The sequence below is a fragment of the Physeter macrocephalus genome, chromosome 8, assembly GCF_002837175.3.
Source record: "Physeter macrocephalus isolate SW-GA chromosome 8, ASM283717v5, whole genome shotgun sequence".
NCBI lineage: Eukaryota > Metazoa > Chordata > Mammalia > Artiodactyla > Physeteridae > Physeter > Physeter macrocephalus.
In genome coordinates, this window is record NC_041221.1 from 151,156,956 (window position 1) to 151,183,519 (window position 26,564).

The 26,564-nt window shown below is 42.5% G+C and overlaps 1 protein-coding gene across 1 annotated transcript in view; it reads left to right on the forward strand.

The window, feature by feature from the left end:
• ITK (IL2 inducible T cell kinase) overlaps positions 1-26,564 on the forward strand; it is a 63,959-nt gene that overhangs the window by 11,491 nt on the left and 25,904 nt on the right. The window contains exons 2-7 of the mRNA XM_007103850.3: positions 7,555-7,659; positions 9,175-9,256; positions 11,860-11,988; positions 15,572-15,612; positions 19,377-19,528; positions 23,600-23,665. Coding sequence (XP_007103912.1) covers positions 7,555-7,659; positions 9,175-9,256; positions 11,860-11,988; positions 15,572-15,612; positions 19,377-19,528; positions 23,600-23,665 — 575 coding nt within the window. The remainder of the gene's footprint in view (positions 1-7,554; positions 7,660-9,174; positions 9,257-11,859; positions 11,989-15,571; positions 15,613-19,376; positions 19,529-23,599; positions 23,666-26,564) is intronic.

Consider the following 26,564-nt stretch of genomic DNA (forward strand, 5'->3'; position numbering starts at 1 on the left):
AAAGACCAGAGATGCTGAGAGAGAAGATGTGCAGGACACCTTCAGGGTCTACCCTGTACCACTTAGTTCTTGCTCTTAATTTCCACATTAAGTCCTTTTCTCTCTACCCACTTTTGTAAGCAAATTTAAACAAACAATGCTTTTTTAAGGCTAAGATCACTAATATCATTGCTAAGAAGAATGAGGCTGGAATTATTCCTGAATTGTTGCTTCACCTCTAAGACAAATACACCACATAAAAGCGCACAGAGCTGTTTATAAATCTATAAAGAAAATGACTAGCATTCGAGGAGAGCATGAGAGGAAATGTCATGAACTTGAACCTCCATGGATACAGAAGAGCAGGTGGCAGGTGCTGCCTGGCTGCCACTGACTGCTAAAGGGGTCATGAGGTTATAAAGGCAAAGAGCTGCGTCATTTTGCATGCCCAGCATTTGATGTGTACCACTTGGCCTTCTCCCATAGTCATCTGCCAAACCCGTATTACAGTGTGGCGTTTTTAAAATTTGTGACTGCTTTAAAATAGTATTTTTATTTTTCTGCTTAGTAAATTTACATGCTCACGGCAAAAACTTCAAATATTATAATAATATATAACTTACCCTGCAAAAGTCTTCCATAGTGTCATCCACAAGGGAGAACGAGTATAGCAGTGTTACTTCTTGTATTATTTCTTTGATTATTGAACATATTAATATATATTTTATTATCTTTTCCCCCAAATGAGATGATCCTCCACCTATTGTTCTAAACCTACTTTTTACATTTTATATACATATATATTTCCCCTCCGTATAGACCAGCTTTACTCTTTGTTGATGGCTACAGAGTGGTCACACGATAGATGAACCATAACTAATCTGACCGTTTGTCTATTGGTGGATATTTAGGTTTCTCTAGACTTTTCAGTGTAATAAATTATGCCACAAGGATTTTCCTACGTCTTTATATTTTGAACAAATGTTTCCATAGGATAAATCCTATAAGGGAAATGTATTTATTTATTTTAGTTAACTGCTTTTAAATACAATAAAAGAAATATACGTTCATGGTAAAATAGTGAAACAGTATAGAAGGAGATGAGGTGAAAAGAAAGTCTCTCTACTTCCTACTCCCAAACCCCAGAACTACTCCCAAGAGTATCTGCTCTTAATAGCTTCTTGTGAGAAAACGCATTCATAATTTTAATAGAGGATCCCAAATTGAGTCTGGAAACCGTATGAGAGTATAGTCCTGTTTCTTTCCTTTTCTTTTCTTTCTTTCTTTCTGCTTGTTTTTTTGTTTTTGTGGGGAGGTGGGGAGAGGGTGAGTAAAATCCTTTAATTTTCAGGTAGTCAGGGTGCTACTACTAATGAGATGGTGGACTTTAAGGGAAGCTTGAGTGTTTTCCCCACAGTACAACCAGCCTCATCGTAAACCATGGTGTGAAAAGCTGAGGTGAGGAAAGCCAGTTTACTCTGGTTCGGCCATGACTAAAAGGTCTTGTGGAAAGAAAAGAAGGCAGGTGTGGGATGCATCATAGTTTCCTGGCTTTAAGTCAGTCTAGGTGCCTCGAAACCTGCTACCTTAGCTCCAGATCTTCCCAGAACTTGAAAGTTTAGTGGGGGTAGGTCCAGGTGAACATGGACCGGGAGAGGGAAGAAACAGCAACAGCTAATTACAAATTACACTGGTGTTCTAGAAGACACTGCTTTTTCCATTGAGATCACATCTTTATCAGGTACCAAGTAGCTCAGCTCATTATAACCCTGAGTTGCAGCTGTCAGCAGCATCCCTACTCCCCAAGAACTAAATGATTCAGAAGACCTGAGAGAACTAAGCCCAGAGAACTGAGACAACTTGCCCAATATTACTTGTTCTCACAGGGATTCCAACCATGACTTTTCCAAGTTCCGAATTTCTGCTTGTCTCCCCTTCAGCATGAGGGTTCCCTTTGCCATAAAAGACAGAAATCTGCATTGGGAGACTGGGAGGGAACTCGTGGGTTACCTCCAGCATGTTTTGCAGAGGGACTAGAATCCAGGAAAGCTCCTAAAACCAGTCTTAGAACTGATAGTCGGAATTCTGGTAGGGGTGGGCGAAAGCAAACCCCAAGTCAGTCACTGAAGTTTCACCTCACATGACATCAGTTTTCATTTCAATTTCATTATTGTGCCGTTTCAGATTGGTACAATGGCTGGCTGTACAACACGCCAGAAGAAGCAGGGAACAACATATTCAAAATGCGTGGTTAAAATCATCAAAAATATTTCCGAATCTTAAAGAAACTCTGATAAAAGCAGCATGTGGCTCCTTTTACAGTGTGATCCGAGAAAGCCTTTTTTTATTTTAAAATTATTTTTGGCTGTGTTGGTTCTTTGTTGCTGCGCGCGGCTTTCTCTAGTTGCGGTGAGCGGGGGATACTCTTTGTTGCGGTGCGTGGGCTTCTCATTGCGGTGGCTTCTCTTGTTGTGGAGCACGGGCTCTAGGCACGCGGGCTTCAGTAGTTGTGGCTCTCGGGCTCTAGAGTACACTCTCAGTAGTTGTGGCGCACAGGCTTAGCTGCTGCGCGGCATGTGGGATCTTACCAGACCAGGGCTCGGGGCCCATGTTCTCTGCATTGCCAGGTGTATTCTTAACCACTGCGCCACCAGGGAAATCCCCGAGAAAGTCTTAAACGCATCGCTCTCTTTTGAAAAATACTGGTTCCCTTTGAAAAACACTCTCCCAATTGATGCTTAAAATTTGATTATCAAATCTCCCTCTAGGTTTAAGTCTCTAATACCTGTCCTAATCCAAACTCCTGTGAAACAAATCAAGGCTTGAGCTCTCAGGAAGTTAAATCTTAGGTGAATGACTATTTGGGCCAGGTTTTGATGGGAAAGGGGGAAGGGAAGCAGAGAGCTAAAGTCCTCACATTTGCTAAAATGAGAGCAAATGTGACACAGCTGGGAAGACCAGGCAACAGGCCCCTTTCAAGGTTTTGCCCTGGTTTCACAAATAATTGGCAAAGTAAACAAATAACTCCGGAATGTCAAAATCACCAGGATCACCAGTTAAATATTAATGTTTTTCTCCCAAATGGTGGTTCTCAGTTACATATTTGCCTGAAAGAAAACCTCAAAGAAAATGTGGACACATAAAGACAAGAGAGTGACGTCTTGTTCTATGGGCAGCATTTGGAGAAGAAAAGGAAAAGAAGTAACACTTGGGTGGTTGGTTTATCATTTGAATGATTTTCTTTTGCTAGTAGGTTTATGTAGATCTTTTAAATCCTCTAAGTTAACCCACTGATTCAGGGACAGTTATTATTTCCACTTAAAAAAAAATAAGGCAACAGAGAAGTTGAGACACTTGCCTGAGGTTGCACAGCTGGTCAGGCAGACATGGGTTTGCCTGATGTGAAAGTTCTGTTTCTCTCTCACTCAGACTCACTGGAGGAGAAGGCTGAAGTTCTACTGTTTTTCAGGAGGGTGGAGATGTCCTCTTTCATGGGTAACCGACACACAGCTTCTTACTGATGTATCTGCTGGACTAGCTGAGCAGCCAAGGCACCAATGTTAAAGGAGCGAAGAGGGAGCTCTGTGCTACTGCTTTGAAATCTGACATAAGCATTTCACAACCAAATGAGGCAGAAACAAATCTCCACTGGGTCACGGCTTACAGAAATTGATCATGCAATTGATTGTTCAGCATTGGGTTTGGGGAATGAAAGTCTCCTACCTTAAGTCAGGGCAGGTGCAAAGCCATGAAGCAGTCATTAAGCACTCAGGCTCTGGAGTCACAGACTTGATCTTGTATGCTCGCTTATAAAGAGACTTGGCCCCTCTGAACCTCAATGTCCTCACCTGCAAAATGGGGGAATAATACTCTGTAGGACTGTGATTAAATGAGATGGCCTGTTGAGTGCCTGAAGTATAGGAAATGTTCTCAAATGTTATGGTCTTTTGTTTTTTCCTGCCTTCTTTAAAAGTCACAATCCAAAATTCTATTTCATAGGATACATTAACGTAAAAAGAAAGGCGATATAAAAGCCACTTGCACAAGCTTACCTTGTACAAATATGTGGGCATCAGCATCTTTTTAGATTGTGTTTGACATACATCAAATGTCTGGGGTGAAGCTTTGCAATATGAGAACAGCTTTGAATGTGGCCAAGAAAAGAGACAAGGCCAAGTGAAGTTCTGTGATTTTCACCTCAAGGGGTGCAGATGGAATAATGAGGAAGAATGAGGACCTGCTTTACTTGGTGTCTCTCTTTGTCTCGTGGCTTTCATGTGGCTTCCTTGGAAGGTTTTACGCTGGCATTTTTCAGAAATAGCGCAGTTGTTTGGGATGATTACAGGCAGTCACCATTTCCCAGAGACAAAGCTGTGTTTAGCTCACTGACCGACTGTCCCCACTGCCCAGCTCGGGGAAGGCACAGCTGACCCTGCTATTTACCACGTAGCAGATCTTTGGAGATCTGAGGAGAACTGGCCTCAGGATGTCAGAGAGACTGACCAAGCAGGATGCATTGTGAGGGGGCAACCTGATCACTCCTCTGGGGCTGAGAGTGAACTTTGATGATCGAATGTGAAATCCATTTCCACCGAAGGCTCACCTGACAGTCTCTTAAAATCCATGTTGGAACTCAACGAATATTAAGAAGTCAAAGAAGATCATCTGAGTTTAGAGAAATCTTCTCTGGAAATCTTGAAGCCACACTGTCTAATAAGGTAGCCACCAGTCATGTGTGGCTACAGATCACGTGCAATGTGGAGAATCCAAATTGAGATATCTTGTAAAATACACAGTCTTAGTCCTTAAACATAATAGCTCTCAATTTTTTATGTTGATAACATGTGGAAATGATAATATTTAGAAATCCTGGGTTAAACAAAACACTGTGTTCTTAAAATTAATTGTACTTGTTTCTTTCTGCTATTTTTAGTGTGGCTACTAGAAAATTTTAAATTCCATATATGGCTCACATTATGTTTCTGTGGGTTAGCACTGCTTTAGAACTTCACATAGAATTTGTATCCCTAGTCACAACTCCAGTTACTATTTACATCCACCTGATGCCCTGATTATGATGATCCCAGGCTATTAACAACTGATACTTATCCAGAATGCTTCTAACCCAGGGCTTTTGCTCTTGCTGTTTATTCTACCTCAGTGCTCACTCTCCCAGGCCTTCTCCTATCTGGCTCCTTTTTTGACTTTCTGATCTCGTCTCAAATGCTCTGTCTCCAGTGAGGGCTGCCCTGACCACCAGTTGACCACATCAACCTGTCCTATTCTCCTTAGAGCACTTGTATATATTGTCTGCCTTCCCAACTAGACTAGAGCTCCATGAGAAGGTCTACCATGTTCATCTCTCTATTTCCTGCACTCAGAACAGCAGCTGGCTCAGAGCTGGCCCTCAATAAATATTCCTGAATGGCTAAACCCGTTAGCCTTAAGTCTGATTGAGACTATTTAAGCTGCGTTCCAACTTGGCATGCTTCGTTTATATCATCCTAACTGGGCACCCATGGTGGACCAGCCACTGTGATAGGCTTGGGGGATATGGTAACAGATGTCCTGGTCTCTACCCTCAGGAATGCAGGAGTTCCAGTGACAAAAATGTCTGCAAACAGAGTGGTCCTGTTACTGCCCTGAGCCTTCTGTTGCATTTTACCATGTACGCTACTAAGGAAATAACCCAACAGAGGTTGAAAACCAAGATAACCTCAAAGCTGAGACTCCCTGTTTATCACCTGTAGCTGCAGATGGTTTTTGAGAAGAGAGCTCTCTTGTGCTCTTCCGCTTTTGAAAACAGATTACCCATTCCAAAGACTATGATTATGGGCAGGATCAGGACACGTATTTCTAGCTGTGAAAGACTCTAAATGAGAAGAGAGTTTGGGTCCAAAGGGCACATGTTTTCAGAGGTTTTTAAGGGAAGACTGACCTCTTAATACGTCCTGAGATTACAAAAGCACACTGGAGACCACTATGAGGAAGAGATGCTCATTTTCATTTTATATGTTCTATAAGTATGTGTGGGAAAGATAAATACATTCCAAATGGTTAACCTTGGCTAGCTCAGAGTTGAGGAGAAGGATAGGATACTAAAATACTAGAAATATTTTTTAACATACCTCCATATTGTTTTATTTGTTACAATGAACATGGATAGATTTTGTACTTTCAAAAATGAATAAATTTGTTTTCAGAAAGAAAATTTTAAAAAAAGAAATACCACAAAACTTCCCTGTATTCAATAGAGAGTACTTCTCACATCTTGACTTTTTTTCATCTCAGTTCTGTGCCTCAGCTACTAAAGCAAAGACTAGCCATTAGGCTGAGTATCAAAAAGTGGTGAGTAAAGCCAGAGCTCATTTCTGGAGAATTTGATGATGTCATACTTCCTTAATACCCACCAAGTGCCCTCATATATCACAACTCTCTTGCCATAGTTAAGACTTCTTTAACCTCTTACATTGGGAGGGTACCCTTTACTGAGGGCACATATCATAAGCCAGGTAATTTGTTTACATACTCCCATTTTATTCTGCAATCAATACTTAAAGGGTAGGCATTATTATCCTCACTTCTCAGACGTGGAAACTGAAGTTCAGGGAGGTTAGATGAATGACCCAAGGTCACAGAGCTGGTTAGAAGCAGAGCCCAACTTTGTCCCTAGCCCTTTCCAACCTTGTGCCTGATTCATCACCATCTGTGCTACCTCTTTCTTAAGGATAAGCTAAAATGAAGTGTTTTGCAACTGGTTCCATAACTGAATTAAACTCTATTCTCAATGGAAGCCTAATTCCAGGCACCTGTGAAAGGCTCCTGCTCTCCAAAAGCTTTTCCCTAACTAGCCTTCTATGGACCCTTATCATCTACCAACCTAACATCCCCTGGGATCCAAGGACGAGGACCCTTAGAAATGGGTAACATGTGACATGGTTATAAATCACAAAGACCATCACGTGAATTAGTCATCAAGGAATACATCTAGCCGCTTCCAAGGAAATGAGACGTGGGGCCAGTAAAATTTAATGGGGCTGTGGAGAAGGGATAGTTACAGAGCAGAGTCAGGAATGTCCTACAGGGGTGCCATTGTGAGATCATGGATAACTAAGGGACACAGAGAAGGCAGATATAGAAAAGAAAGGTGCCACTAAAGGTATTTGTCACCAGCCAGGTCAGGCCTGAGCTCACTTGCTATGCTAATAAGGCCATGAATACGTACAAAGCAGAAAAAAACTGGCACATGTGTGGTTTCCCACAGATTGCACTACCCATCCCAGCTGTAAGTTCTGCAAATGCTGCTGTTTGTCACAAGGTAACTGGGATATAAGGCACAGTGGCTCAATGAACAGAAGTCAGTCACTCCATCAAAAAGATGATTCAAATAACATGTTCTCCCAGAAGTCTGCTCAGAGTGTTCTTCTCAGGCACCGAGGGCTAAGAAGGAGCTTCTGGATATTTGGAGGGTTGGTTTACAGTGGATCTTATCTAGTAATGTATTTCTAGAAGCAGCCTGGACAAAAATATTGTCTTCCTTCTTCTTTAAATGGAATATGCTTTTTCTCCCCGCAGAAAAAGCGCACTTTGAAGGGCTGCATTGAACTCTCCCGAATCAAATGTGTCGAGATTGTGAAAAGTGACATTATCATCCCATGCCACTATAAATATCCATTTCAGGTAAGTGCATCAGGGAAAGGGGCTAGTTCCCCATTCCTTGGACAATGGTTAAAATGCTCAGTCATTGTACAAGAAGGTGGGACAGAGATGACTCTGGTCAAGGGTTAGAACTTAGACCAAGCCCAGAAGAAACTGCTGTCTTCTTTCAACCGATGATGCATTCATTCATTCAACAAAGATTAACCACAAAATCTTGAAAAAGTTGTCATTCATTTCCCTTTCCCTCATGTCTTCCCCACCTCAAGGAAAGTCCTAAGTACTCTACTCCTTGGGGGAGGAAGAAAACTATCAAGGGCCCCAAGCCTAATATTCCATAAGGGTGGTTTACTCATGACTTGGGACAACAGATTACAATACTTGGTTATAAATTGCTTGGAGGTCCTGGAGTAAAAAGACTCAGATTTTATTATCTGAGAACTATATGGAGTTGTGCTGTCCAATACAGTAGCCAGTAGCCACATGCAGATGTTTACATTTAAATGTAAATTAATTTAAATTACACAATATTAATCAGCTCCTGAGTCACACTAAGCCACATTCAATGAATAAACTTTTCACACCTTCAGTAGCCACACGTGGCTAGTGGCTAATTTATTGGACAGCAGAGATTTTAGAACATTTCCATCACTGCAGAAAGTTTTATTGGACAGAGCTGGTGGAGAGTATATTTAGTCTTTAGGTCATGACATCATCTAAATCTCGTTACCACTCTTGACATTTATGGTTCTGAAAGAGTGGATATCTTCTTGCACATCCTAGGGTACCGTTCATGTTTAACAATCTGAGGAGTTAATATTCCATTTTTTAATGTGGCATAAAAAAGGACTTTTTTCCTACTAGAAATATGACCTCCACAAGTTGGAATTTTTAGTACCAAAAGTAAAAGGAATAACACATATTTTTCCCATCATTAAAATTCCAATTACAAATGAGTGCATGGAAAAAAAAAAAAAAGCCTGGTGAAATCCAAAGATGTGTAGTACATTAATAGTATTTGATCAATGTCAATTTCCTGGTTTTAAAAACATACTATGTTATGTAAGATGTTATCATTGGAGAAATGTGGGTGAAAAGTATACAGGAACTCTGTACTATCTTTGGAAATTCTTGGGTGTCTTATTTCAAATTAAGATGTTTAAAAAAATCTCGATTATATAGTTATCATCTAATATCTTACTCTTTCATATGCCAGAATTTTTTTTAATCACTGAAAAATTAATATGAGAAGTAAACGTCCTGTCTAGGTAAGTGGAGAACTCTTTTCTCCAGCTATTTGAATTTAGGGATGGCATACTGGTGACATGTATTCAAAGATGAGCTGTGGAGTTTCACCCTGTATCTGCACAGCATCCAAACGCCTGGATAAAAAGGACACTAGTCCCTAAATTACCCAAATGTTTGCCTTTTTGATGACAACTTGAGACCCCACTCTTGGCCCAGTAAGCCAGGTGGGCCTGCTGTCAGTCATACATCTCTGGCTGCACTGTTCACCTTGAACTCTGTGTGTGTTTCCAGGTTGTGCATGACAACTACCTCCTATATGTGTTTGCTCCAGATCGCGAGAGCCGGCAGCGCTGGGTGCTGGCCCTTAAAGAAGGTAATTAACCTCCTGTGCAGTTGAATCCCTGAGATGCCTAGATCCTCCAGAAGGCTTGAGTTCCGTGACAGACTAAAGGGCGGCTGATGGTCAAACATTTCTCCCTTTTGGTGTTGGTGAAGGGTCCCACGTTTTCAACTTGGGTAACAACCAGTATAGTACAGGGTCAGGCAAATCCTCCCTGCCACTTGCTTTTGTAAAGGTCTGCGATAAGGATGTTTTTAACATTTTTTAATGGTTCTATTTAAAAGGGTTATGTAAGTACCTCCATAATATATCAGTTGTGCCTGCTGGTGAGCAAAACCTAAAATATTTACTGTCTGATTCTTTAAGAAAAAGTCTGCTGACCCCTCGTATGGTATGAAGAATAAGAGCATGGGCCCTTTAGTTAGAGGACCTGGGTTTGAATCCTGGCTCCGCCACTCACTAACCATGTGTGCTTGGGCAACTTCCTTAACTGCTCTGTGCTTCCGTTTCTCCATCTGTTTTTAACATGGGGAGGAGGGGGGAATAAAAATAATAGTACCTGTCTCCTGGTATTATGCTAAGTAGAATAAGTCAGACAGAGAAAGACAAATGCTGTATGTTTTCACTTAGATGTGGAATCTAAAAAATAAAACAAATGAATATAACAAAACAGAAACAGACTCACATAAATGGAGAACAAACTAGCAGTCTCCAGAGCAGAGACAGGTGGGAGGAGGGGCAAAATAGATGAAGGGGATTAAGAGGTACCAACTACCAGTCATAAAATAAATAAGTCACAGGAATGTAATGTACAGCACAGGGAATATAGTCACTATTTTATAATAACTTTGTATGGTATGTAATCTACAAAGACACTGAATCACTATGTTGTGCACCTGAAACTAATATCGTAAGTCAACTATACCTTTTTTTAAAATAAATAAATTTATTTATTTATTTATTTTTGGCTGCGTTGGGTCTTCGTTGCTACATGCGGGCTTTCTCTAGTTGCAGCGAGCGGGGGCTACTCTTTGTTGCTGGGCAAGGATTTCTCATTACAGTGGCTTCTCTTGCTGCAGAGCACGGGCTCTAGGTGCGCAGGCTTCAGTAGTTGTGGCACACAGGCTTAGTTGCTCCGCCGCATGTGGGATCTTTCCAGACCAGGGCTCGAACCCGTGTCCCCTGCGTTGGCAGGAGGATTCTTAACCACTGCGCCACCTGGGAAGTCCCAACTATACTTTAATAAATAAATTTTTTCAAAAGCACCTGCCTCCAGAGCTGCTAAGAGTAAGGCCCTTGGGACTATCCAGGCCCATAGTCAGAACCCAACAAATGTCAACTAGCCTTAAAGGTTATCAGATCATCGTAAGGGTACTTCTTAGGACTCGCCTTCCTGACAGCATAATCAGAACCAGCACAGCGTTTATGAACACGAGATGTGGAGCCAGGCTGCTAAGGAGAAAATTCCAGCTCTGCCAACTATTAGTGTGTGACCTTGGGCAAATTCCTTGACTTTTCAGTGTCTCCATTTCCTCAGCTATAAATTCTGACTAGAAACAGGCAGTCATAGGGTTATTGTGAGAATTAAAAGTGTTAGGACGTTGATTCACTTTGTTATAAAGCAGAAACTAACACACCATTGTAAAGCAATTATACTCCAATAAAGATGTTAAAAAAAAAGTGTTAGGACATGTCAGACACTTGGAATCATACCCAAAGAAAGCACTCAATCCATATTACTATTATTATCATTTAATATTATATTTTTTTCATTTAGCCTGAAGCCCTGTCTTTGCAGGAGAACTGGGTTCAAATATTAACCTAAGTAGCTGTGGGGACTGAGGGTAGGCAAGCCATTTGAAATCTCGGGAGCCACGATGCCTCTATCTGAAAAATGTGAATAAACATACAAGTCTTATCTTCTTCCAAGGTTGTTGCGAGTCCCAAATGGCAAGTGCCAGATAAACTGGGAAGTGCTCTCAAGTTTAACAGTCAACGGGCACAGAACAAACCCTAAAGTACGAAGTAACCAAAAGGACCCCAACTATGCTCATTGGCCGTTCTACCTCGGTGGAGGGGTTTTACTCACAGGATGTTAAAGCTGAAAGAAGCATTAGAGATCATCTGTCTAGTCCTCTGTTTTTTTATACTTTTTTTTTTTCTTAGAAGGAAAGCCTCTTTTTTCCTGTACCAAAATCTGACTTTAAAGCCACAAATCTAGAAAGGATAAAAGCAAAGTTGCTATAGTTGCAGGTGGGAGAAATGGAGTGGTGAGAATCCTACCTATTCAGCCTTCCCTAAGTTCCCTAAGGCACTTTTGTGGGGCCCATGGTCCCAGTCTAACAACATCATGGCACAGTGGGAACTGGGGCTCAGATGAGGGTTTTGCCCAACCTAAGGACACACAACTAACTCAAGGCAGAGCCGGATAAGAACCCAGATCTGCTGATGCCTAAATTCAATATACACTCCTCCATAAATGTATATGCCCGGAAAAAAAGGCCATTTTTCTGACTATTCTAGGCAATACTCATGCAAGCTCACACAGCAGGGTCAATCTCAAGGAATTATAAAGTTGGCGGCCCTTGATAGACTGACCTGGAACTAACTCTTCTGCCGGTGCCAACCCCTTTCAGAAACCAGGAATAACAACAGTTTGGTGCCCAAGTATCATCCTAATTTCTGGATGGATGGGAGATGGAGATGCTGTGCTCAACTGGAGAAGCTTGCTGTGGGCTGTGCCCAGTATGATCCCACCAAGAATGGTAAGTGACTATGAATTCCCTTTCTTCTTCGTACAGTGACTGGCCTCTCTACTAGTAGGAAGGAAAGGCTCTTTGCTTCCCATCACCAGGGGTGTCCAGGATTGAATGCAAAAGTCCACAATTTCAAAATTTTCAGAAGGCAATCATCCGCCTCTACCACCAGTCTGTTGATGTTTTTTCATCTCAAGGCCGATATCTTTTTAACTCCTTGCTACTCAAAGTGTGGTTCTTAGACGAGCGGCATCAACATCACCTGGAAGCTAGTTAGAAGTGCAAATACTAGGCCCCCTCCTAGGTCTACTGGATAAGAATTTGTATTTTAACAAGATAAGATCCCCAAGAGATCTGTGTGCACAGTAAAGTTTGAATAGCACCACTATACCTTCAAGTTAGGAAATTGGATTGCCACAGTCTGCTCAAATCTGAAGTTGTAGAGACAGCCCTAGAGATACATACTATTATCTATTACAGTGGCATCATATCACACGTGTTCAATTACACAAGTTGAATTCTATACACTTGGAGGGGGAAGAAAGTAAAACCAAAAAAACTGCTCGTTTTACAATGTGGCTTCTCCCCACCTCTACTTACTTGCCCTTGACCTCCACAGTCTCGGAGAAAAGGAGGCCACAGCCTAACTGCCAAGCAAAAACAAAAGATATTGTTTTTTGGCCTTTGAGGTTAAAGACCCAGGTCCTAGAGATTGGAGTGCACCCCCATTTTATCTTATGTGATGACTTTGGGACCTGAACCCCCAGTGAAGGGCAACTCCACTCTGATGCACTTTTACGTACATTACACTCCCATTCCTCATAACCATCTGGGGTAGACGGTATGATGTTAAAGAAAGAGGAGGCTTGAGGACTTCAATATGCTCAAGGTCATACGGCGAGGAGGTGCTCTGCAAAGCCACTGTTGACTAGGAATGATGGATCATGTGGATTGTTTGCTTCCATAGCCCTCTCCTCTCAACCTCTCTTACCCTACTTAACTTTTCTCATCCATCAGTTTCTTTTTTGCACTGAAACCTAATACCTCAGATTGACAGCCCAAGGCGGATGTGCTAAATGTAACACATGGCCGGGTTTTCTGCGGCTTCCTGAGTTGCAGCCCCTCTTAGTGCCACTTTAAAAACAACTACTTCTCACCCTCTACCTTGGGAGAGAAAGTTCAAGGTTACCAGTCCCTTGGCCCAGAAGAATATTTACCTAGTTTTAGAGGTCAGCGATCCCCTGCATTAGCCCTGTGGACCATCCTCATGAAGGTTAATATCTCATGAAAAAGAAATGGAAGGTTTTATATGAGTGGGATCAACCACAAGAACAGGATGGTGTGGGCTTGCCTCAGTGACTGAAAGCTCTTTCCAAGGCCAGAGTGGTCTCCAAATTCCTGCCAGCACCTTGCTGTAGGTCGTTGGATGGGTCACTTTGCCATCAAGGACCCTAATACCCTCATCTCTAAAATGGAAGGGGAAGTTTTAGGGGTCCTGAGATGAAATATTCTCTAAGCCCATTTCCAATTCTGAAATTCTTTGGATCTATGTTTCTATTTTGCACTTTCCACCATGCATGTAGCAGCTGTTCCTATCCAAGGCAGACAGTATTTCCCTCCACTGAGTAGTACACACATGATGGAGGTGGGAGGAACATCTGAATGACTCACCAGGGTAGGACTGGTCATGCTAAGCTCCTCCCCACATGAAGCCAGGGTCTAACCACTGCACCCTGCTGATGCTCTTGCTTTTGAGTTGCAGTCTACCACCATCTCCTCATCTGAGCCTGTCCTCACTTTCCCTTCTTCTGACTTGGTGTAACGTCATGCACGTCATGCACCACAGTTTAGACAGAATTGAGAGCAGACTTTTGAAGAAGCACACTGCACTGTGCACATAGCACATGACCATCTACTCTCAGTGAAGGCTTGTAGAATTCCCAGTGTTGGGCACATGTACGAAGCAGGGTCTAAGAGCACAGGGCTTCAGGATGAAAAACACCTGGTGTGAGTCCCAGCCCCTTCACGTCCTTGCTCTGTGACTTCATATATGTTACTTAACCTTTCTGAGTGTCTGTGCCTGTCTCCTCATCTGTAAAATGGGGAGTATGAGAATAAGTAGCTACTTTGTGGGGTTGTTGGGAGACTCAGTGTGGGTGGGGAGAGCTCTTAGCACAGCTGCAGGTACTTAGTGAGCATGCAATAAATGGTAACTGTGTCTCCGAGCCTTTCTCATTTGTGGACAGAAGAATCTGAAGCTGAGATAGTATGTGTGTGTCTGTCTGGGAAGTAGCAGAGGTGGCTGAGTTTTAAACAGACTCTGCTATACCCAACGCACAGCAGCACTTACGTCTGCAACCAGAACTGGCCCCGATCTCACCACATACGAACTTCACCCAGAGAGGGAGGAAGAAAGGCAAGAGCAAGGCCAGAGGAAGAAGAAAGAGAGACCAGGCACAGAATGCTCAGGGCTGGAAGGGGCTCAAGTCCACACAGCTTGTGTGTGGTGGAGCTGGGGTTAGGACACCTGGTTCCTGGCTCCAAGCTGAGTGCCGAATAGGAACCATGCTTCCTATTATGTATGTCTCCTTCTTCTCTGCTAATTGCACACCCAATACCCAATCCTGCCCTTGCTTAAGGAGTTAGCACAAGGGTTGGGCTCCAGTGTCAATGTGTGAATCTCTTCTTACTACATGCCTGACACAGGCTGCCCACCTCCAAGTCAACCGCCTGCAGAGATGAGGCGCTCGCCGCCTGTAGATGCAGCCCACTCCCTGTTTACCTCTAACTGTTAAAGAAGTCCTTGAACTGAGCAGAAGCCTGGGCACTGCCTCCCATATCACACATCCTCCCAGACACACAGACACACAACTTAGGCCCGTTGATTCCAGGCTTGACCTTTTTTAGTGCCTCACAGGAGAAATGCTGAGAGACACAGATGGAGAGAGGAAAGGGAAGAGAGAGGGAAAGGGAGAGAAAGAAGAGAAGAGAAAGGAGGAAAGAAGAAAGAGACACAGAGAGAAGGAGCCGTGGAGACTCAAAGAGATAAACAGAGCGGGGTGTTGGGGTGTTGTCTGGGGGAGTCAGCAGGAACAAATACTCGGAGTCCTTAAGATAACTAACTGAAAGTGGATTCCAACCCTCTCAACAAGGAGCACGACGACCTCTCACCTCATCCACCCCCTCCTCAAGCCCACAGGGGCATCAGGAAACCAGTGAGTCACTGTCCCCCTGAGTCACCAATTCCAAGTCTTGGTTTAACAGATGGAGGTGCCTTCGTGGAAGGCTCCGTGCCCACTGGGAAGGACACACACTGAGAACCGATGTCAGCCCCTTTGGGTGAGGCTTTTCCTGGGGATACAGGAAGAGGGGCCCAGATATTGGCTTCTGGAAGTCTCTGGTGTCTCCTGGAAAACAAGATTGGGAATGAACGAGCAGGCTGAAAGAGAAAACACCCAGGCCCTGTGTCTCATCCTCCCCTCCTGCTGTTCTCTTTGGGGCCCCTTTTCTCTGAAAAGCCCCCTGCTGCTCACCTTTAGTTGGGCACATTGGGTTTCATGCTCATTTTCTTTTTGTGTTTTTCTCGTTTCAGCTTCAAAGAAGCCTCTTCCTCCTACTCCTGAAGACAACAGGGTGAGTGAGAACACGAGGTCCGGGCGCGGTGGGCCGGCGGCGCCGGGGGCTACAGCTCTGGTGTGGTCCCACTGTGTTTCCCATCTGCCCAGGTTTCTCAAATGCCGGGCAGATGCAGCAGATTCGTGGTGATGCAGCTGAACTCAACACCATGGGTTTCTGGGGCCTGAATTGTGTCGTGGGTGTGTGCAGGTAAAAGCCGCCAGATCTTCACCCCACTGCCTTCAACTCAGCAAACACTTATTGGTAACAAACTGTGCAGCCAGGCACCTGACTAGGTTGGGGCAGAAGAATAGCTCACAGCTATATAAAATGTGTATTTACCCCACCCCTTGACATACAATCATTTTGGAAGCATACATTTGAGAATACCTTTTATTCTTCAAAGCACATCCACACTTTTACCAGCTATTTCGAAACTCACTATCTTCTCTAGCCACTTCAGAGGGTTATAGTTTTACTCTCGTGTGAAAGCTTTTGGGAAAGCAAGTCCCACGAGAGGTTCTCCCAAGGCCACTCAGTCACTTAGTAATCAAGCTAGTAGGATGCAGTTTCTGGTGTGGTGGTCTTGAACGCGAGTGGTGGTTCCCAAAGTGCGGTCCATGGACCAGCAGCATCAGCATCACCTGGGAGCTTGTTAGAAATGCAAATTCTCAGGCCCCGCCCCAGACTTACTACATGCCAAATTCTAGGGGAGGAGCCCAGTAATCCGCATTTTAGTAAACTTCCAGGTGATCCTGAGGCACACTGGAGTTTGAGACACATCGGTCTAATATACTGACTTAACAAGACTTAGGTGATATCAGGTCAACTCTCGGGAAGCTTTTATTTATTTATTTTTTTTTTTCTTTTTGCGGTACGCGGGCCTCAATGTTGTGGCCTCTCCCGTTGCGGAGCACAGGCTCCGGACGCGCAGGCTCAGCGGCCATGGCTCACGGGCCCAGCCGCTCCGCGGCATGTGGGGTCTTCCCAGACCGGGGCACGAACCCGCGTCCCCTGCGTCGGCAGGCGGGCTCTCAACCACTGCGCCACCAGGGAAGCTATTTAGTCAAGAAGACAAAAAAACAAAACAAAACGAGAAAGATCAACCTAAGCCCTCACTTTATGGTAGCATCAGCACCAATATCCACATTTGAGTAACTGCCCTTTATTCTAGAATCTACTGATTCAGCTTCCTCATGCTTCTTCCTGAAGAATGAGCTCCGCTTTTTCCCTCCAGCCAATATGGTGACATTTCAAAGACTGGCAGCTTCCCCATAAGGGAAAAAGCGCTCAAAAGCGGGCTGGATTTCAGATTTGTCGTCAGCCCCCTTCCTCACAACAGGAAAGAAGTAGACTGAAATTGTAGCAGAGAATGAGCTCCCTCCCTTTTTATTTCATTCAGCTTCTAAAGAATATTTCACCATCACCCTGAAAAACAGGGTTCGGAATCTCCCTGCTCTGGCTTGTCGGGGGTTCCCTCCACAGTCCCACCTAAACCCGCACTTCTGCACCTTAGACTGGTTTGCTCCTGTCTGGTTTTCACTCTCATTGAAGGTGAAAGTCAGAAAACAGGGCCTATCCATCTCCCCTTGTACGCCACCACTTGGCTTCTCAGATTTCTTGGAGGAGAAGCCTCTATACTGTTCTAGCACTCTGACCACAGCGCTTTTGGAATCACAGCTGTAGCTTCAACCATACGTCTAAATCCACAGTAACATTTCTTTTATCTTGAATTACTTGAATTCACTTCTCCCTCACCTTCATGTTCTGTCTTCTGATGAGTGATGGCATCTTGGGTTGGCATCTAGAGGAGCTATACTTTTACTGATCTTTTTAAAAATAAATTTATTTATTTATTTATTTATTTTTGGCTGCTTTGGGTCTTCATTGCTATGTGTAGGCTTTCTCTAGTTGCGGCAAGCGGGAGCTACTCTTCGTTGTGGCGCGCAGGCTTCTCGTTGCGGTGGCTTCTTTTGTTGCAGAGCACGGGCTCTAGGCGCGTGGGCTCAGTAGCTGTAGCGCACAGGCTTAGTTGCTCCGCGGCATGTGGGATCTTCCTGGACCAGGGATCGAACCCGTGTCCCCTGCATTGGCAGGAGGATTCTTAACCACTATGCCACCAAGGAAGTCCCCATATATGTTTTTATATGCAAATATTGGGGCATGACTATACTGGACAACATAATAAAATAAAATGCACCTGTATTTGAATCCTGCTGGATTTGGCAGCTCAAATGCAACTGATAGAGGAATGTAGTATCAGTGACTCAAAATTAGTATTACCATCTGTGATACGATTTTCCAAAATGGCAAACAACTCTTGGTCAAGTTCTGAACTAAACAAAGTGTAATCTTCCCTCAATGCAAAGGGTGGTTGCACTCCTAGGAAACGAAGTACTTCGTATAAGGTTGAGGTAGGATCTAGGCTCAGAGTGTTATTGTACATTATTGTTGTAAGCAGGCTGCTCACCACGTGAATGTCTAACAGGACATTGAAAAGTTGTACAGGATGCTGCAGAGAGTTTTGCATCCTTGACGCTCTCCCATTCAATGCTAGTAGCACACCTCAACCTTTGTGACCTTTGAAGCACTGCCATAGATGTCCAAAATGCCCCCTATGGAAAGGTTCCACATGGTTTGAGAACCCTGCTCTGACCTTTCTCTTGATAATAATTAATCAGTTGGGCCTATAATGAGATGAATACCATACCATATCCTTTCTTTATCTTCAGGTGCCCTTGAACAACTCCTTCCTCCACTGGCTCTTAGGGTGAAAGCCTCAGGCCCAACAACTCTTATCTGTAGTTCCCAATATATCACCTCACAAGCTCCACAGATAATTTTGACTTCAAATTCCAATCTGGGCTCAGCTGGGATGACACACTGTATCAGTAGGACAACTTTTTTTTTTAATCTCCAGTATGTTTATGCCACCGATTGCTTCAATGTACTCAGAGAACTTTTGATTTCCCATCACCGAATCTCATTCTAGCCAGTAATCTCAATCTCTTCCCATGTTTGCTGTCTCACAAAGTCTGCCAACCTGTAGCAGGTGTGCCCACCCTGAACCCTTGTGATTGTTTACAGTCTCTTCTTCACATCTCAATATCTCTTCCTAAGAAACGTACTGAAAAGTAGACACATAGGCAAGAGAGCCCACAAGAGGAACAAGGGGTCCCACATGATATAGTAGAGAAAGCATAACGCTAATTCAATTGCTAAACTTGGCCACATCCATTTCTCCATCTGGGCCTCAGTTTCCCTATTCTAAACAAAAGAATGGATCAAATGATCTCTCAGAGGCACTCCAGCTCCAATAGTCTATGATTCTATGGATCTGCACAAGCCCACAGATAAAATCAGAAAAGCATGGACTGAATGATTTAGTGTTGACTTCATCCCCTTTGAGAACAATGTGATGCTTCTAGCGGTGAAGCTGTGAATTGTGACATGGTTCAAGGAAAGAAACAATCAGACTTTTGTGAAAAGCACAGCCGCTGGGAATTCACTGGGGTCAGAATTTACCACATAGAATGGGAGAGGCAATGAACTCCAGGTATTGAATGTCTTTGTGTCCTATTCAGCACCATAAGCCTAACTCATAAAGAAAGCCAACTAGGCAGGCAAATGGCCTCAGCAAATACCCCCAATGGATTGTAGGAACCGGTGTCTAGCCTGGCATAGGTCCAAGAGCAAGTTACAGCTCGGGAACTTGCTGACCTCGTTCCACAGTTTACCTCCTTTCTACATCTTTGCTTGATTTTATTGTGTCCCTCCTCCAGCAGTTACTTCGGGAACCTGAAGAAACCTTGGTCATTGCCTTGTATGACTACCAAACAAATGATCCACAGGAACTCACGCTACAACGCAATGAGGAGTACTACCTGCTGGACAGTTCCGAGATTCACTGGTGGAGAGTTCAGGACAGGAATGGGTAAGGCACCTTCGTGGTTGCTGTCCCAGTTTTTGAGGTGAGGTGGGAACAAAGAAAATCCCGGAATGATTGTCCTAGCTCTCTCAGCAGGACCATGGTGCTGAGTTAGGAGAGGAGAACAGAGGCAGAGAGAGGAGGAAAGAAGTCGTTGAGAAGGGTCTTTCCCCTTCTCAGAAGTGGCTGGGAGGCAGTCACTTGCCATACTGGTTCCCTGCACCCCATCAAGCACTCCCAGCCTCCAAACTCATTGAAAACTCTCCTGGGTTCTTCCACTGACATCCACAGTTTGGGAGAATGGCAACTCGCTCCACAAACCACCATTGTTCTTGAGTGTTTAAGTGAGGTTGAAGGTACATCCCATTGTGAGGGTCTTATTTTTGGTGGAAAGAAAAGGTGCGTACAGATGGTGCAGATTGGTGATTACATTAAGAAGCATCAGGAAAAAAATACTAAAGATTTAGTTAAACCAACAGCCTTTGAACTAGCCATCCGAATGATTCATGGAGAAAATAAAGTTGTGCAAATACAGTTTGCCCACTATAGGACTTTTGAATGAAAAAAATCTTATGACCCCTCCTCTGATCTGAAATATAGGAAAATTACTGTTATTGACCTTCAGAATGCTCTGGGATGTATATGACTTAGATACTAGTGCTTAGTTTAAAGTTACCAGATGCACACTGCTTTATAAGGCTTTATTTTTTTCCTTTAAATATCAGAGGTATTTACCTATGCCCTGGAAGAGTCTCCAGAATCATCTCCAGAAGATGATTTCAGTGATTGCCTAAATCCAACATAAAAGTGTGCCATAATTTAGCAAATTCTCTTCTTGGATGCTTAGGTTGTTTCTAATATTTTGCAAATATTAACAACACTGCAATTAACATATTTCTATATTAATATTAAGGGTTTAAACATTTTCAAAGTGTGAGGTTATTATTAGTTTGAAAATATTTTAAAAAGATAAAGAAAACACTCCATCATTGCAACATCTGGATAGCCTATGTCAATGTTTTATAAAAAAAAAAAAAAACTAACAATAGCGAGAAATATACATAAAAATAAGCCACCCTCCGTTTGCCCGCACATCAGTCCTAAAAGTATTCATTATTAAGTTACTTGTGCATCCTAAGCAAAAAAAGTTATACGTATACAAATGGATCCTTTTTTCATTTGCACTAAGGTGGTCCATTCTGGTCTTCTCCTTGCTTTTAACCTTTAATGGTATATCTTAGAGATACTTTCATATCAGCACATACAAATCTACCTTATTCTTTAAATAACTGCATAGTTTTAGAATGTATGCTTGTGTTATAAATATTTAGACAATATTTTATATGGGACATTTAGTGTCCAGGTTGCTCAGTGAAGATCTTGTATTGCTCATGCTTGTGTATCTTGGTAATCTTTTGAAATGTATATATTTTTGAAAAAAATGTTTTTGAAAAAATATTTTTTTCTTTGGGAAAAAAATATATATCTCACATTTCTAACTATGGAACTGGTGAGTCAGACTATGTGAAGTCTTAATTTTGAAAGATAAATCCCTCAAAAATTTTGCCAAATTCCCACCAACAGGGTATTCGAGTGCCAACACTGGGTATCATTAAACTTAACCACAAAAAAAGGACCAATCGTTCAGTAAAAAAGAAGAGGTACACAAATATCTTTAGGGTTAAGACTTTACTTCTCACATATAGCAAAACTTACATTTTCAAGGCACCGTCTCTTTAAGTAGCCCTTATCATCTCCACTGCAGGGGAAGTGAGGGAGAGGTATAAAACAAGATTAGATCAAGAACTGTGATCTTGGAGGCAGTGTCTCTTGCTAGCTGAGAACAGATGCCAAAGCCCCTCATCTGGAACCTCTCTCTCTAGTTGACTGGGGGAAACAAACAAGACCAGTCACATTACCTTCTCTTTGTCTGTTATGGGGAGGCCCATAGCAGAAACAGGTTCAAGACTGCCTGGCTCTACAAATACCAGAGGAACTTACTCAGAAATTCATCCCTTCAATCAACTGACATTTCTTTAGCACAACTAATGTGCCAGGAAATTTCTTCTCCTAGGTCTCTCTTCCCCAAATGACAGTTTACCCTTTGTTCATTGGTCCGTGGAAAGGCTCAACTCTGCACTTCAAAGGGCATCGAAGAGGACACCCCAGAGGCCAATCGGGCATATGCGAACTTCCCCAGTTTGCTTTGTAATAGCCTGGTGAAGCAGGAAGTACACAAGATGGGGAAAAAGGAGACTTGGACTTGAGTATCAGCTGCTTTTGTTGTACAGGACTTTGGAAAAGTCACTGAACAACAAAAGTGAATCCATTTCCTTATCTGTAAAATGCAGATGATAATATCAGCTTTCCATCTCAGAGTGTTGAGAAAATCAATGAGATGAAGAAAGTGAAAGGGCTTTGTAAATTCTATACCTACACACAAGTGAAGAGAATTAACATCATTTTGTAGATAACCCAGCTTTGGCTGGCATATTAAAACACAGTCATTCTACATGAAAGTGAAAATAGTATTTGACCTACTAATATGATTGTAAACACATGGTGTGGCAAAAACAGACAGAATAAAAAGGAATGCCGAAAGAAAGACATAAAAGAAATAGCAAACTTGAGAACAATTTGACTCCCATCGGTTGGCACTGACTGCCTTGAGCACTGATTCTGAGGCTGGGTGTTCAGTTCTCCAAAGAAAGCATGCCATAATTGACTAACAAGGTCAAGTCAGCCATGGGTACAAGATATGAGATATCCCGTATTTGACATCACCATTCTTGATTTCTTCACTCCTCAGAACAATTCTGTGAAATAGATTACACATTCCCCATTAAACATAAATCACTAGGGACTTTCCTGGCAGTTCAGTGGTTAAGACTTCGCCTTCCAATGCAGGGGGTGCGGGTTCGATCCCTGGTCAGGGAGCTAAGATCCCACGTGACTCGCGGCCAAATAACCAAAACATAAAACAGAAGCAATATTGTAACAAATTCAATAAAGACTTTAAAAATGGTCCACATCAAAAAAAATCTTAAAAAACAAAACAAAACAAAAAAACATAAGTCACTAGATTACAAAATGGCCTTATACCAAAATTAAAACAGGTGATAGAGTAAACAGCAAGAAGTTATGAGACATCTTTTTATAGATTGCAGGGTCTGGAGGGATTTTACATGTGATCTAGTTTAGGGCCTTCATTTTACAGGTACAGAGTCAGAGGCCTAGAGAGTGAAGGAGACACTGTTCTCACCTTGCAGTACTAAATGCGATAGTGTTTTGAAAAGTACAAAGCTACACACAGGTGTAAGGTATTTTGATGTTCTTGTTAGTCTCTTAATCCATATGTTTTTGTTTATACACAATTTATTCCTGCTCAGAAGAAACCCCCAGCCCCAAATCCAGCATGATTTTATCCTTTTTTCTCATGTTTTACCATTTATGTTTGAAGGAGACGCAAGAGGGAAGAGATATGGCAACGTATGTATATGTATAACTGATTCACTTTGTTATAAAGCAGAAACTAACACACCATTGTAAAGCAATTATACTCCAATAAAGATGTTAAAAAAAATATTAGGGAGGCCTTGAATTAAAAGCTCACAAGTTCGACTGGCAGTATCTTTTGGGACCTGTGGTTGGAAAGTAATTCTTTATGTTTTATTTATTTTGGTTTCCCGACTGTAAAACACTAGCACTAAAGCGGAAAAAATACTGATTATTACACACACACACAAATGTTTCCTAATAGAAAATAGAGACTGAACATTAATCTTTTTTCCAACAGAGGAAATTTCACAGTGAAGAGATTAGCAAGCAGAGCTATTAAAGTAACCACTTCTTATTTATTATGATTCATATTTTAGTGGTAAAATCTACATAGCCTTTAACAGATAGCAGGTTGTTATTTTTAACAATTCTTTTATTTGAAAATTTTAAAATGTCTTACCCCGAATGCTAAATAACATGAGACTTCATCTTTAGATGACTTTTAGTTGATTAAACCTATGAAATGGAGATGTGAAATTAGTTCTACATTAATCTAAACACTAATTTCCCTTTTAACAGGCATGAAGGATACGTACCAAGCAGTTATCTGGTGGAAAAGTCTCCAAATAACCTGGAAACCTACGAGTAAGATATTTTATTTGTTTTCCAAAAATATGGTGCTAAGGAGTCCTCTTACATTAGGAGTGAATTATTGGCCGATTATTAAAATACAAGGCATTTTCTCTTCTTGACCTGCTTTCTTCTCCCCCCATACTCTGATCCCTAAGTAAACAGTTGAGGGTCACTTTATTTATTTTCTTTTTTATTAGAAAGGTATTTTTATTTATTTATTTATTTTATTTATTTATTTTTGGCTGCGTTGGGTCTTCATTGCTGCACGTAGGCTTTCTGTAGTTGTGGCGAGCAGGGGCTACTCTTCGTTGCAGTGCGCGGGTTTCTCTTTGCGGTGGCTTCTTGCTGTGGAGCATGGGCTCTAGGCATGCGGGCTTCAGTAGTTGTGGCGGGCAGGCTCAGTAGTTGTGGCTCGTGGGCTCTAGAGCACAGGCTCAGTAGTTGTGGCGCATGGGCTTAGTTGCTCCACGGCATGTGGGATCTACCCCTGCCAGGGATCGAACCTGTGTCCTCTGCATTGGCAGGCGGATTCTTAACCACTGCGCCACCTGGGAAGCCTGAGGGTCACTTTATTTTATTTATTTATTTTTGGCTGCATCGGGTCTTAGTTGCGGCATGCGGGATCTTACGTTGCAGTGTTCAGGCTTCTCTCTAGTTGTGGCGTGCGGGTTTTTTTTCTCTCTCTAGCTGTGGTGCACAGGCTCCAGGGCACATGGGCTCTGTAGTTGTGGTGCATGGGTTCCAGAGTGCTTGGGCTCTGTAGTTTGCGGCCCGCAGGCTCTCTAGTTGAGGCGCATGAGCCCAGTAGTTGTGGTGCATGGGCTTAGTTGACTCTGCAGCATGTGGGATCTTAGTTCCCTGACCAGGGATCGAACCCGAATCCCCTGCATTGTAAGGTGGATTCTTTACCACTGGACCACCAGGGAAATCCCGAGGGTCACTTTAAATTGAAGGGAGAGGGTATGTGTTCTCATCTCCCCTTTTATCTAAGGGATGATTTTCAGATGCCTGCACATAACTGTGGTCAAAGGAAAAGGTTCTTCTGAGAATCCCAGGAATATTTATCTTACCTGAGAAGGAAAGAAACACTATGAACACTGGGTCAAATACAAACTGACTTAAAACATGGTTTAATGCAATACTTCCAATACCAAGATAGCAGACAAAAATATAGGTATTAAATATCTGCTTAGCTTGTGTTGTTTATTTCCAGCTGGCATTTAAAAGAAGAGTTCACGTGGATATAATTTTTTTTAAATTTTATTTATTTATTTATTTATTTTTGGCGGTGCTGGGTCTTCGTTGCTGCGTGCAGGCTTTCTCTAGTTGCGGCGAGCAGGGGCCACTCCTCGTTGCAGTGCGCAGGCTTCTCACTGCAGTGGCTTTTCCTATTGCGGAGCACAGGCTGTAGGCGCATGGGCTTCAGTAGTTGTGTCTCATGGGCTCTAGAGTGCAGGCTCAGTAGTTGTGGCACATGGGCTTAGTTGCTCCGCGGCATGTGGGATCTTCCCGGCCCAGGGCTCGCATCTGTGTCCCCTGCATTGGCAGGTGGATTCTTAACCACTGTGCCACCAGGGAAGCCCCACGTGGATATAATTTTAATGGAATTTCTTAATGTTTAATAAAATTCAAGTGTAGAGTACAATGTACTCACCATGTACATGTATTTCCTAGCTCAGCTGCTGGAAGGCCCAGAAACAATAATACTACAGTAGCAATGTGTACACTCAGATCTTGGTTTTTATTTTTTATTTTTTTTTATTTTTATTTATTTATTTTTTTAGATCTTGGTTTTTAAATAACACTTCCCACTAAAAAGAACTAGGACTTCTTGGAGAAATGGCTTGGGGATTCAGAGTCAGGGCAGGGAAAGAACAAAGATGAAACTGGAACATTGTGATGCATCAAAATTAAAGAAGTACCCCCCAATATTTTTTTGTTAAATAATGTGAACATATTGAATGATCACAGAAGTCAGCTTAAAAATGCTCCTTCTGACTAAATCTGGGATAATTTGAGTATCAAGGGCTTCCCTGGTGGCGCAGTGGTTGCGAGTCCGCCTGCCGATGCAGGGGACGCGGGTTCGTGCCCCGGTCCGGGAGGATCCCACATGCCGCGGAGCGGCTGGGCCCGTGAGCCATGGCCGCTGAGCCTGCGCGTCCGGAGCCTGTGCTCCGCAACGGGAGAGGCCACAGCGGTGAGAGGCCCGCGTACCACACACACACACACAAAATAAATAAATAAATAAATAAATAAATAATGACAGTAAGGGACTGCAATCCACTCAGTAAAATTAAAAAATCAATAATAAATAAATAGCTTGATAGATAAGTAAGTAAATAAATAAATGGGCAAGAAGAGAAAAAAGCTCTTTCTTGCAGCAAAATGCCAACTAATGAATGGAGAAGGAATGATAAAGTTTAAAAATCACCATTTTATAACTCAAAGTACCAACTGAATCAGGCAAGAATCATCAATGAGTGTCACAAATAGGTGGTGAAAATTTGATATTTACATAGTTTCAAAGTATCTTCTCACAAACCACTTACTAATAACAAAGAGGAAATATCTGGTAGATCCCATCTTAACTAAATGCTCCAAGTTCACGTCAATAATGGGGCAAGCAGACACCGTGCATCTCCTGATGTGATACACTGAGAAGGACACAACATCACTTCTGTGATATTCCTGCCCAAACATGCATAACCTGAATTATTCATGAGGAAATAATAGACAAATCCAAACTGAGGATAGTCTACAAAATAACTGCTCTGTGCTCTACAAAAATGTTAATATCATGAAAGACATGAAAGGCTGAGAAATTGGTCCACGTTAAAAAACTGAAGAGATGGGGTAACTAAATGCACCAGTAATCCTGGATCAATCTTTTTTTTTTTTTTTTTTTTTTTTT